The sequence below is a fragment of the Cygnus olor genome, chromosome 7, assembly GCF_009769625.2.
Source record: "Cygnus olor isolate bCygOlo1 chromosome 7, bCygOlo1.pri.v2, whole genome shotgun sequence".
Taxonomy (NCBI): Eukaryota; Metazoa; Chordata; class Aves; order Anseriformes; family Anatidae; genus Cygnus; species Cygnus olor.
The window spans coordinates 29,206,312-29,220,274 of record NC_049175.1 but is presented as its reverse complement, the minus strand read 5'-3'; the positions used below and the strand labels follow the sequence as shown (position 1 = coordinate 29,220,274).

The 13,963-nt window shown below is 37.1% G+C and overlaps 1 protein-coding gene across 1 annotated transcript in view; it reads right to left on the bottom strand.

The window, feature by feature from the left end:
* NHLRC2 (NHL repeat containing 2) overlaps positions 1–13,872 on the bottom strand; it is a 39,205-nt gene extending 25,333 nt beyond the window's left edge. Inside the window, exons 1-5 of the mRNA XM_040563391.1 lie at positions 13,470–13,872; positions 11,331–11,483; positions 3,881–4,336; positions 2,161–2,282; positions 317–446 (exon numbers count right to left, since the gene is read on the bottom strand). Coding sequence (XP_040419325.1) covers positions 317–446; positions 2,161–2,282; positions 3,881–4,336; positions 11,331–11,483; positions 13,470–13,683 — 1,075 coding nt within the window. The 5' untranslated portion in view covers positions 13,684–13,872. The remainder of the gene's footprint in view (positions 1–316; positions 447–2,160; positions 2,283–3,880; positions 4,337–11,330; positions 11,484–13,469) is intronic.
* Between the last annotated feature and the right edge of the window lie 91 nt (positions 13,873–13,963).

Below are 13,963 nucleotides of genomic sequence, written 5' to 3'. Positions count from 1 at the left end.
TAAGCAATCCTGACGTAAAGCACCGGCCCACCAAAGGTAATCACAATTTCCTTCTGTATTTGGATCCAATAACTACGTATCTTGCTACAAAATAATTATTCTTCAGGTCAGGTAACAGTTCATGTTTTTTCAAGGACTTCAGAAACTTCGATTCAGCTGATAACGGCAGTACTTGTGAACAAGAAACCACTGTTTTTAGACTCACATGTAAAGTAATATTTACTAAACTTCAAATTGTTACCAGAGTATGAAAACATTTAGCAAACACTTATGCATGCATAAATATGAGATGTTAAAAGTTCAACTGATACTATACCTGAATTGCCAAAAACCACATCCCACGGAGAGCTGATTGGCTGCTCTTCTCCTTTTGCTCCACCTTCCTTGTCGACACCTTGTATCCCAATGCCTGCTGCAGTAGTCACAATCTCTAATTCCAGGTCAATCTGCAAGAAGCAAAATGATACGTGCTAAATGTACAACAGCACCTTGAGTTAATACAGAGGTAATACAGATAATCTGACCTAGCTATGTTTAAAACAGACGATCTTTGCTTGCAACTAAAAAACAAATCCTAATACTTGTTTATGAAGGAGAATAATTAATTTTACTATGTTTGCTGCTGGTGGGGGACAGCAGGAAAAACAAATGACTGAAATTTTCTTCCAGATGCACCAACAATGAACTGTCAAAATTTGGTCAGCAACTCTGGAAGAAAGTATCAACATTTTCTAGAGAAGTATTCAGATGGACAGTGGATGTGGATGTTTCATTTTAGACTTCTTCTAAAAGAATATGCTATTAAAAATCAGATATTGTAGAAGTATTTCCCATCTCTACATAAAATAATCTATACAAAACATCATTTTTGCAATTAATTTCATGCCTTGGAAGAAAAAAGAATTGTTTAATTTCTGCAACCTAACTCCATGTATCTTTCCTTCCTCCTCTGTTTATATTCTAAGTGACTTCCAATACTTCTCATTAATTTATTGTAATGATTATATAAAAAGGGAGTCTTTCACACATGTAGCATGAAAACTAACTTTTGGAGCAGTTTGCAAGGCCTGTGTCCTGCACAAACATTTGAAAGGATGTCCTACAGCTGACAGATTATTTTAATTCTTGGATACCATGATGGCAAACTTAAATGAAAGGGAACAGCTAGTTATCATGACAGATGCTGAAGCAACATGGCCCAGATCTTCAGCTGTTTCTGTACTGTTAACCGTAACACATAATTATCTGTGGTCACCAGGCTACAGTGATGAATATTATTAAGATGAAGGCATTGGATCAACAGGGCCACTTGGTCCTTTCCAGAATAAAACTGGTAGCCAGTGACAATGAATACAGCACAGAGGGCTTCTAGACTAGTGCTCTGAAGTGAAACACTGAATGAATGTGAACATACTGAACAGTAAAAAAGCTTTTTAAATTGAGTAAGCGTGTACCTCTTCTGATCATGACTCAGACATCCTCCTGGTGAGTAAATCTGAGTAAAATATCTTCTGAGATGCATAAAAACTTTTATTAATACGGTAATATGACATTGCTTCAGCAAACTTCTGATTATTCTAAATTTTACCTAACTGGGTTTAAGATTCAACTCCAGTTTATACTGAGCAACATTCCTGTGTGCTAAAAACTTCAAGTATTTAGTTCAAAAAAAAATCAACACACAAATAATTCTGAAATTAAAGCAGGTATGCTTACAGGCCCAAACAACTAGTTAACAAAAATTCAGATATCCACCAAACCATAAGAGTACAATAACCTTAGATAAGAATCTGAACTGTAAGTGAAACAGAAACAGTTTCTGCTTCCAATACTAAGAATAGATGCTTCTCATAACAGGAAAGCAAGTCACAAGTTAAAAAAAAAAAAAAAAGCTATCAGTTATGCTAGAACAAGTGGCACATTCTTCATTTCTAGATGATCTTAGAGGTCCTTTCCAACCTGAATGATTCTATGAACGGAAGTACAAAAGCATATGTAGCCCTTTAAAAAAGGAAATGCACAACAGCATTTATTTATAAGATACTAGTCCAAATTTCTTTCCTGATGTTGAAGGTATTTATAGAATAATTAATTTGGTATAAATTTTCACCTGTGTAAGTAGGGAAAGTACAAGAGGTTGGTTCCTTATGGAAAATTTACCTTTCTAATTAGATGATTTTCTGTATCAGCTACGTAAATAACATTATTTTTTATAGCAATTCCTTGTGGTGCGTTAAAAGATGCCTCTGAAAATCTTCCATCTTTTCTTCCACTGTTTGGACCTATAAATGAAACAAAGCAAAACTCAAAAGTCATTTTGGAAAAATAAAACTTAAAAAAACCAAAGTGTATGTATTTAAACCTGTAAGATAATTACATATTCTAAAAGATGCTTTCATTGCACCTTGTATAGCTTTTTTTAAAATTCCTAATTAACAGCCAAACCATTACCAAAAGCAGCCAGAAGCAAAGATTTTAAATTCCAAAACTCAATTACATTTCAATGATTTAGATTTTGCTGTAATTACAATGAAACTAATATTTGATTAGCAGCACTTTCTTGTTAATAATAAAAGCTGACAAAAAGATGACATGCAACTAATTACACGGAAGAACAGTGAGAATGATGGAGTGACAGTCTTCTGTATGGCACAAAGAAGAAATAGAGGGAGGAACATGAGCTGAATAAAACAGCGTGAAGGTAAGCATCGCATTTTACATGGAGTAACATTTAAAGTGCATTAGCACTGTGTGTCAGCAAAAGACATTTAGATACATGAGTTATTATGTGTGCATCATGATTTGTGATGCAAATATAGTAATTTCAACCTTTGTGCATGCCCACATTTATTACAGTATTACCAACTTTGTTACACTATTTTCTGCCCACAGAATCACTTAACTGAGTCACTGAAATACACAAACTTTTTACAACTTACTCTCAGAAGACAATTCAGACATTAACAGACATGAAACATTGAGGTGCTGGTGTTTCAGTTTCCTATAGTTCCCCTTGGAACTACATCAGGATGCCCATTCATCGGGAACAGCACAGAGTGCCAAAGGAAGGAGGGGTACCCGTTAAGAGATAAGGAGACTTCCCTCCAAGTTGCTATTTAATGAATATCCCAGAATACTAAAGGGTCTTTTGTTGGCAGAGACTTCATCTCACATACCAAACAGAAACCAAATTGTCTGACTCTTGTCATAAGAAACCTTGTTTGTACTTCCCATAGAAGGGTATTAAGGCCTTTATCAGGTTAGCTTGGATAATTAGCCTGTCTATTCAATGCACTGTTCCATCAAATAATGAAATATTTCCTTCCTTTCTTAAAACAACAATGCCACTGGTATTTTTCTGATGTTTGTGAATCCTATTGAGGGATGTTCTTCATTTAAAACAAAGAAAAAGCACCCCCAAAACACACCATCACAACCAAAACTCCATGTTTGTTTTTTCCTCTTGGAAAGGGAAGTATTTTTCTCTTTTCCCTATCTTGCTGCTGGATGTGAATGCATGTCACTGAAATCCAAACACATTTGAAACTCTTTCAGAAGATACTTGGACCGGATGATCTTGGAGGTCTTTTCCAACCTTAATGATTCAATGACTCTATTCTTTTGTAATTCATATTGGCTATCACATGAAAGTACAAAACTTAGTCAATGAAATAGCAACAACAAATAAGGGACACCTCAACCAGTTGCATTAACAGAGCCTCCCACTGATGGTACTACGCTATATTCCCTCATGTCCTGCAAAAGTGATTTCATAAGAAAAAAAATTATCAACGCTTATGAACAGCTAGGTCCTAGCACCACCACAGAACATAGTCTACTCCTAAATAAAATGCCTATAATAAAACTTATATAACCTTACCTCCAATAGTGTGTAGAATCTGCCCATTTTTCCGAGTAACCAAAATCCTGTGATGTCCAGTGTCTGCTATTACCAGCCTTTCTCCTGAATTATCTACTGTCACTTTGCCAGGAAACAGCAGGGGAGAAGGTGGGAGGGAGTCTCTGTATAGCTTTATTCCAATATTGTTGTCCTTGATTTGTCCTCTCTCCTTGTAGAATTTCAGTGCTACAGAAGTAAACAAAAACAGCTTCTCCTTGTGGCCTTCTCCAACAAGCGAAAAGAGCATGTTTCCACGAGGGCCAAGAATGACGAGAGTTGGCCAGCAGGACACTTCTAGCTCGTGCCACAACGTTGCATCTGCATCATTTACTACAGGGTGGACAATATTGTATCTCAGAACTGCACTCTTGATGTTATCCAGGACTTTTTCGTTTGGGAATTTCGCTGAATGGACACCAATAATAACAAGGCCATCTGAAAGGGAAAATGAAGTATTGTGTTGAAACATATTTGTATTTCAATTAAAAAAACTTGTAAGAGGGAAGCACAGTTATCCTACAACATTACTAACTGCATTCCAGAAAAGAAGATTTGAACAAATAAAGAGCATAATATGTTATAAATTGTTCTTAAGCCCTGAATCTCTAAGGCAGAAAATACTTTCAAAATGAACTGCTACAGCTCACCCACGTTTAACTGATGCTTTGTTCTTTCAAGTGTTTAGGATACCTCTTTGACTTTTGCTTCCTTTACATAACTATGGTGTTTACAGAAAACTAATTCTTTTCCACTGTAAACAAGTGATCACAAGTCCAGAGTTATCCTGGCACATCTAACTCTAGATAGACAGTTAAAAAAAAAAACAAAACAAAATGTATAGGCGCCTAAAATCAAAATAGTATCCTGTATTTAAAAAAAAAAAAAAAAAGAATTAAATCAATTAAATTATCATTTTTGCCCCTCCCCTTACAGTTTTTAACCTAATTTCTATATTTGGTTAATAAAGACAATGAAAAGTTCAGGCTTTTCCACAACAGAGATAACTACACTTGAAATCCTAGTGTGAAGGTGCTGCACAAGCACCAAGTAATATAATTCAGCTTACATACACAGAATACATAGCATCAGCCCTAAAAACAATCAAAAAAGCACACGATTACCGGAGTCCTTGAATTGCTTTGTTCCTCAGTTTCATGAAATTCAAACAGAAATAAAAATTTATGGCTCAGACTTCACTTGCTTTTCTCTGTGCGACAAAAAAGAAATACACATCCACCCCCTGCAGACATTTACGTAAGCAGCCCTAAAATTTCCATTCCCCCTACCTACTCAACAGAAAAAGAATGACGAGCCTTCCTTTAGTCGAGTCACTTTTCGGTACGTCCTAGGAGCAAAAAAAGGACCCCTAACAAACAAACAAACACCACTACAGCCTTTTTTCAGAGCCTTAAATTCCGTTTTACTAGCATAAGCTCTACCAAATGCAATGAGCTACGTACATGACATCAACCCCATATTTCGTCTCACTTTATACCAGAGAATAATTAGCAAAAAGCATAATCTTGTTATAGTCAGAATAACTTGTCAGATCTGTGATGATTTGAATTTGGTGGTATTCTTATTAAACTTCAGAGATCTGAGCAAAATAAACGAGACTGTCTGAACCATGACATTTGATTAAATTTCAGAACATTCCATTTCCAGAGTCTGCTGCTCACAGCCATCATGAGACATTTCGGATTTTTCCTCACTGAAGCAAGGAAGATAACAACAATAACCATGCAGTTGTAGAAAGATGTAATACAATTTTAAACCAGAACTGTTGATCTAAAGGAAATCCCTACATACTAACCTTCCTATGTATCCAAAAATCACTTTCTTTTTGGATAGTGCAAGCTTTTTGTATCCACGGACAATGAGGATCATTCTACTACTTTGTCCAAGTAAAAGTTTTAAACTTTTTATCTCATCATTTGTGTTATTTTGAGAAGGGTGAAATTAACTGGGAAAGAGAGTAGCCATACAGTTGACACCCAGCTTGGTTAAATTTACTCCAGTATTAGAAAATATTTAGATAGCAACAACAAAAAAGTGTTTTCGTCCTCCCCTCCAGTCAGGTCTAAACAAATATCGAGCATTTATAAACACTTTTATTATTAACATTCAAATATCTGTAGCATTTCCTTCCCTCCCTGAGTCACCAATGTCTATAGGTGGATCCCTCGTAGCCTTGTAGTACAACATTTTTTTCAGTCATGCAAGTAATATCAAAAAAAAAAACAAAAAGAACTTGGAGGCCCTACAGGGTGGCACGGAAGAAGAAGAGACATTATCCAATCTAATCCAATTCTCACGATGCTTATACTTTGAAATAAAATCAATGTAGACCCCTGAAGAGCTTCATGGCTCTTAAACTATATTTATCTTGAATTACTACATTATATCTTAAATTCATTTGTGCTCCTTCACTGCAATCAAAAATGTTGTATTGTACCACTACAGACGAAACAGATTTGGTTAACAGCTATTAAATTTATATAAGCAGGATACAATTTGCAGTTTGAAAGGATAAAGGCTGATGTGCAAAGTCAATCAACTTCCGTTATTTGGTGTTGACTTGAATAATACGGTTATGTTTTGTCCTAAACAAAATCCAATGGAAAGAGCCCTCCCCAAAGGTCTCTAATTTGGAAAAGACAAATTTTAAATAAATGTTTTCTCAGCGAAGTTTTAAGAAGATTGCAGAGCATGAACTATTTTAGTTACTTGAAGCAGCAGTTACTTAGTTTTTAGAAGATGTTTTCTGCCCTTATTCAAAAATAAGCATTTGTTACAAGGGAGTGAAGATTTCATCAGTTTACCACAAATCTAAAAGGAACAAAACCTAAATATTTTCAGTAACATCGCTGGCAAATTTATTTCTCATCTTCTAGTTTCTCATAGTTGCCAGAACAAAGCCTCTTTTCCCTCTCCTGTTTCTCTTTCCCTCTTCCACTTACAACTGCAAATATCAAAATCCATAATTAGTTCTTTAAGATGGGAAAAATTACAAAGGAAATAACTTTTTGCAGCTTGCATGATAATGCATCTTTCTCCTTATCAAAGACATTCATTTTATTTAACAGCATTCTAACATTTTATTTTTTTAATTCACAGGAAATGTATTTTTTTTCCACAATAACTCACCTATCACATATTTTATTTAATTTAGGATCAACTTACGTGTCACAACTCATTCTGAATTGGAAATTTACCTGTCAGATCATTCCTGTTATTTGGCATTTTCTACCTTATCCATTAAAACACTTCACTGCTTATAAAACCCTGGACACGTACGTAAAAGCAGAACGCCTTTTTTTGTACAACCGTTCTCTGAAAGCAGTGCAGCTACAGCCAGGGGAGTTCAGCACTGCAAGAAGGGTGACACCAGCCCTCTGATCAGAAAAGGGCCCAGAAGACACCTGTAAACAACCACATGCAAGGAGATGGGTTTGAACAGAATGCAGTATTTGGTTTTAGGTTTTCCTCCTAGCTTTGTGGTAGGGGTGGGGTCTGGTTAGCTGACGGATCTTTCTTCTGCCCCTGTCTGAGGCAGGAGCCAGAGAGCTCCACCATCCCGCCTACGCCTGCTACTCTCAGTTACTAGACCATTTCTTTAAATCACTCTTCAGTTCTGTCATTCGACCAAATTCTGACCAGACCGGCCCTTAGATTTAAGCAACATTTCAAATCCTGCTTTCAGTAAACACTTAAAATCAGCCAACAGTCCCACATTACGCCAACACTGAATTTGACTAAGTTAGACTAAAAGTAGTTAGACTAAAAGTGAGGTTTTTCTTCTCAAATTCACAGTTCTTGCCTTCACTGGCACACGAAGAATGCTTACTTTTACACAAACCCATATGAGTTCAGAAATCTTTGCTTTGCTTTCAGGTAGGGATTATATTCAGGCATTCGCTACGTTTTGCCATTGTTTTTTCCAACGGCATTCCAAATTCCTCAGGGCCTGACTGCCAGCACGGTAATCCATGCTGAGTTGGTCTGAATTTAGGATTGCAGCCTCTTTCTTTAGGTTGCTCTTCTTCAGCCTACCTAAACGTACAGCTGCAAATCTCTTCTTTCCCTGTTGCTCAGTGGATCTTTTTTTCAAATTCACTTTTTGTAAAAACAAAAACAAACCAACAACATGAATAATAATGCCAAACCTTCTCACAGTCTTGAAGATTTCTACAACTCGGGTGATATTAAATCATGACATTCCCCTGAAGTTTTGCCATTTGATCCTATCTAAACTGTCATCCCAATGGTTTTATTTCCAACACCATGTTTTCTTCCCAGCCATTAAAAACATTTGATGTGATAGGAACACATGTCCAGCTTGCTCTATTCTGCAATGCAAAAATCCAGATGCTGGCTTCAGAAAGCATTCCTGTCATGAAGAACTCTATGCCAATTTGTTTCTAGTGCCTGCATTGTTTGTTTGTTTTTTTTTAAATTTTGAGGCTTAAACCAGTATGTAACACAGATTATTGAAAAACTCCGTATTACCACAAATGACTGCAAAAAAAAAAAAGCTATAAAAAAGTTTGTCTTTTTTTTTTTTTTTTCAAATGTATTATAATGTACAAAGCCAGAGCAGAAATAATCCCTTTCTCCAAAAAGGGAGTAAGTGTTTCAGGATGCATTATGGTTGTCTGACACCTGCTGAAGGAAAGAAGTTTTCTACAGCAATGCACACTGCATTGCTAGCATTTGATAAATTAGCTCTGTAAAAATGGAAGGCTGCCAGAGCTGCTATTGTTTTGGCAGCACAATCCGTATTTAATTTTTATTTCAAGTCAATTATTTTGATGGTTTTGTGGTAGAAATGTAGGAAAGGCAATTACTTCATATCTTAAACAGTTGTATTATTGAGCTCATAGGAGTTTAACTAATTTAATGTCAGATTGGCTTTTTATTTGGTTACAGAGAAATTGAGAACTATTTTTCTATTTTGGCCCTTGTCCCCAACTGTAAAACAGTATTAATGGAGAAGAATAGCATCTGCAGGAGTGGTAATATTTCAATATGAGAACAAGAAACAGTAAAATTCTGCACATTAATTGAATAAAACAAGTACACAGATAATTTTTTTTTTAAATCACTGATATTGTCTTTGCCAATCCTGCCCGCACAGTACATTGCTGTGAGACAGCTCAAGTTGTAGTATCGTAAACTGTTGAGCTCTGAACAGCAAAGTCAAACATTTTAACTACAGTATGATTAACAGCAGTGCTTATAAATTTGTCCATCAAAAATATTGTTAGAACTAGAAGGACAATGCTATACTGGACACCTGTACAGCATATATACATTAAAATACGCTCTCATGAAGAAAACTCGTGTGGAAACTGACAGATGCTACACTGTGATATAAAAACATGCACACCGTTTAAAACACTTTATTTGAAGGATTATAGCAGAGCACAACACTGGACTTATGCCAAGCTATTTCTGAATATTAAAAAGTACTCCCTCTTATAGAAGTCATTTCTGGACTGCTGATAACATGAACTGAATATGCACTGGAGTTTAAAATAACTTTCTGAACGCCACTTGAAAAACAGAAATAGCTCCACTGAAGATAGCAATGAGAACGTATCGGATAAAGATGCTAGGCGACATTTAATCCTATGGAAAGCAGTCTTTATTTTGAGACAAATCTCCTTGAGTTCCAGGCAATAGAACTGTGTGCGTATATACTAAGACATTTAATGGCTTAGAAACATCTTAAAACTACAGGTTCTCGGGTTCGGACATCTCACGTCTGATGATCACATTGCTGAAGTTTCAACATACTCCACATACGCCAGTATTTGAACCATGTGAACAAGAAAAAAAATAATCAGAATATCAAAAAATATGTACAAAAGGTACAATCAAAAAAAGATACTGCTATTAATTATATCAGTATTAAGGTTTGTTCTCAGTTATGCAGAAAGATGAAGGCAACACTCCTTCAGCTGTTCAAACAACAGATTAAGATCCAAATGCACAGTGACATTGATGTTTTGTCAGAGTAAGATGCGTGTTTTCACTCTATCATTGTCTGCTAGATCAGGATCTTCTGTCACTACCACAGCTCTGTAAATATGTTGATGAAACGTGTATATAAATACTATGTTTACAAATCTGAAGTTTAATAAAGTTACAACTTCACTATATATTTAATCTCTTTATTTTTCCAGTTACGAGGCAAGAGACTGGGGAACCAGCTGAGTGAAAGTGAATCTGCCCCCATCCTGTGAAGGGAGAAGGGACTTCCATTAACTAAAGAAGACAGCAGAAGACATTAAAGTGTAATGAAACTCCAGAATCAGGATGAGTATCAAGATACCTGCATTAATATATCTTGATATTCTTACACTATTTTTGGTACATCTGCACCCTTTCAACTTCAGTCTTATTCTTCCAACCTTTTCTCAAGTTTCTCAAGCCAAACAACTTCCCGAAGTGGAAAAATTTATCTATTTGAATCTTCTGTAAAGTGCCATTTAAGCCCACAACATATGAGTGAACTACTTACACTTGCAATTTCAAAGACTCGGAAATTTTTCTAGTGGGAGTAGGTAACACATGAAAATAAATGCTGGCAAAATGAAAATCAAATCAGAAGAGCAAATGGAGAATCAGAAATGTAAACACTATAAGGCAAGGTTATTTTTATTATAGTATTTAATACAAGATTTTAAGGACCGAAAGTAACACTGTTCATCTCATCATTTAGCCTATCAAAATAGCCAAGTTAGTCGCTGATACATTCCTGGGTAAGACCACATTTTCTCTCTGACAAGTCATCAGGATGACAAGAGACTGAATTCTAAATAGCAGTTACCCTGCATCTTCATTCATTCAGAGAGAGATGGAGATTTTATCTCAGATGTGAAATTAAAGAGATTAATTCCCTCTCCAGAACAGAGAACTACTAACTGAAAAGAAGGCAATGCAAATACCAAAAAATAAAAAAATCTTAAACCATGTTTACGTATTTTGCTATTTCAGTTAGAAAGGGGGAAAAAAAAAAGTCATCTAAACTACATCCATTCTACCATCTGTGTAACATTCTGCTCAGAGCTGGCTACTAAGCAAAGTGTACATCTATCAACTTGGAGCCCCCGTCTTACGTCCTCGCATTTTGCAAACCGCCCTATTCATGAGGATATCAGATTTGGGCTTCAAGCACATATCCCGTTTCCTTAATTATAGAGACACAACAGATGCCATATTTAACCCCATCTAAAAATGTGATGAAAGCATAGCCAGTAACCTTTTTTTTTTTTTTTTTTTTTGCAATACTTAAAATATTAGAAGACATTTTTAGGCACCCCTGAAATTTTGCCAGCTGTTTAGTAACCAACAAAGTGACTCAGCTACTCCACCTGCAACACTGCCAGGAAATTTTGTTCCAAGCCAGCCAAGGCTCTTTTACCTTTATCAGAGTACTGCTGCTCTAACTCGTGGAGATCAGGCAGCAGGTGCAAGCAATTGATACAGCAGTAAGTAAAGAAATCCAACACCACCACTTTTCCACAAAGGTCTTTGTGAAGAGAAATAGGACCTTCAGTGTTCAACCATTGTAGATCTGCAATTCAGAGAGCAGAGATACCCAGTTAGGGGAAGGGCAGGGAAAGGAAGATATGCCTAATTTGCATGACAACACACATTCCTAGTATATTTCACTAAAGAAAAGTTACAACACAACTTTCTAGCAAGTACAAAAGCAAAACAGAAGTCTCATATTTATCAAACCCACTCTTATATTATACAATTCTTCAAAATTAGTAAATGAGAATATTAACAAAATGTAATGTAACAATGAAAGTGTGGTTTATATAGTTAAATTGGCACCTTTTAACTGAAAGAACATGGAAACCTCAGAACGATTCCCATAAAAACATCTTGGAACATGATCTACATTATTCAACACCTAACAAAGACACAGGTGTAATACCTATTTACTTAAACCTCAAATAAATGCAAATAAACTAAAAGCCTGTTAAACTCTTTATGATTTTATAACATTTTTGTAAAGAACTAACTTCAGAAATGACTGCAATATTTTTGTACTTAGAGTTTTGATCTTGATTTTCAACAGTTTGAAATGACAGGTATAAAATAACGCTGCCACCTGGGAATATAACCCCCTCATATATAGCCAGCAGTACTCCTGGACAATTATTTCAATTACTTGATGAGACATTGAGGCAACGTTTCCTCACTGGTAACTAATATTCCTTTGGTCCCATAAGAAACTGGTATCAAGACATAGATGTCCTAGACTATGGTCTGCCATTATTACCACCCAACTCTTCTGGAAATAATGGAATAAAAACAGATAGCTAAGACACATTTTAAAGTTGAACTAAGTTTTTGAAGAACTAATTTTTTTTAATATAAAAATTTACTCTGAATAATCTAAAAATACTCACAGCTTCCACCCTGTCAGTTTCAGCAAACTAAGTTCTTACTGCCCCAGGAGAAGTTACAGCTACTCCAGTCAGCAGGTTTGTTTCCTCCTTCAGTAAGCAGAAATTTGGTCCCTACCTATAATAATATATACATATATATCTAAAAGCATAAATGAATGCACACGCATTTCAGTTTGGTGACAGTAATTACAATAATTTATACATTATTTCCACTGTGTACGGGCAAGGCTTTCCACTTTGCTTTTTCAAAAGAAAAGAGCAAGTTATTTGTTTCATGACACATCTTCCTTCTTCAGTAAAATTGGGATATCTTTCCTAAAAATAAACTGGAAATAAATAACTTTGGCTACTATTTGAGCTGATTCCTGGAGAACACAAACTTTGACAGAAGACAGAAACTGAAACGTTACTGATGATGAAAGTGAAAATTAAATTCAGGAGTCCAAATCTAGACCGAAAAAGCATTCACTTTGCTCCATCAGTTAGAAGTCAGAATTCACTCCTATGCTACGCATGTGATTTTAATCCCCTAGTTTATCTGCTTAGGCCTCTGTCTTGCAAACCCTTAATCTCTCAGAGTCCCAGAGAGCCCCACTAAGGTTACAAGGACCCTGAGCAGGACTTGCAAGACCTTTACGTAACCCTTGATTCACACTTTTTACAAGAAGAGATGGAGAAATATGTGAAACACGAAGGGGAAACGGGCAGAGCACTGAACAAGGACGATGTCTCCAGCACAGCGTGCGTTATGGTGCACGGACAGAAACCGACGAGCACGGGTAAGCCATGGAGAGAGAGCTGAGAGCAGGAGGAAGCTTCCTGTCAATACACTGAAGAAAAACGAAACGCTTTATTGGAGGGAAAAATAAAAAAAAAGAAGTTAATGAAGCTAAGAGAAGAAAGAGGATTTAAAGAACGTGATTTTTGCAACCGGTACCTAAGCGAGCATCCATAAGGGGTTTCCCTTCTTTTGCCCTTTGCCCCCCCCGGGTGCTTTCAGGACTCACAGCCCAATAACCAGATAAAAACCACCTTTAAGGAGAGCAGCTCCCGGCCTCAATCACCCAAGGAACCCCTCAGGGCGAGCCCGGCCGCTTCCCCGGGGAGCACCGGGGCCCGTCGCGGGCCCCTCCACCCACCTCCGCCGAGCTCGGGCACCGTCAGGTCCCGCTCCCGGCTGTCGGCCTTCTGCAGGTAGCCGTAGACCAAGGCCTCCTTGTCGCGGGGGCTGTCGGCATCCAGCAGGCCGTACTCCAGCTGCGTCTGGGCGGGCCGCAGCCCGGGCAGCGCCCCCGCCGCCATGGCGCCTCCCGCCCGCCGCTGCCGCCGCCCTGCCGTTTGGCCGCCGCACATTCGGCACGCGGGCGGTACAGCTGTAATTAAAAGAATAAGAATAAAAATAATAATGAAGCGCTGCGCACAAGCCGCAACTCGGCTGTGTTAAAGGGAGAAGCTGCTAATTCCTCCCCGATTTTTACGGGGCTTTTGTTATTCGGAGAAGCATATTCGTGAGGAGAATGCCCGGCGCCAATGATGTCTCAGCAGATTCAACACATCCTTTTATTTTCCCGCCTTTCTCATTTTTTCTTTTTCTCTTTTTTTTTTTTTTTTCAATAGATTAAAAGATGGGAAA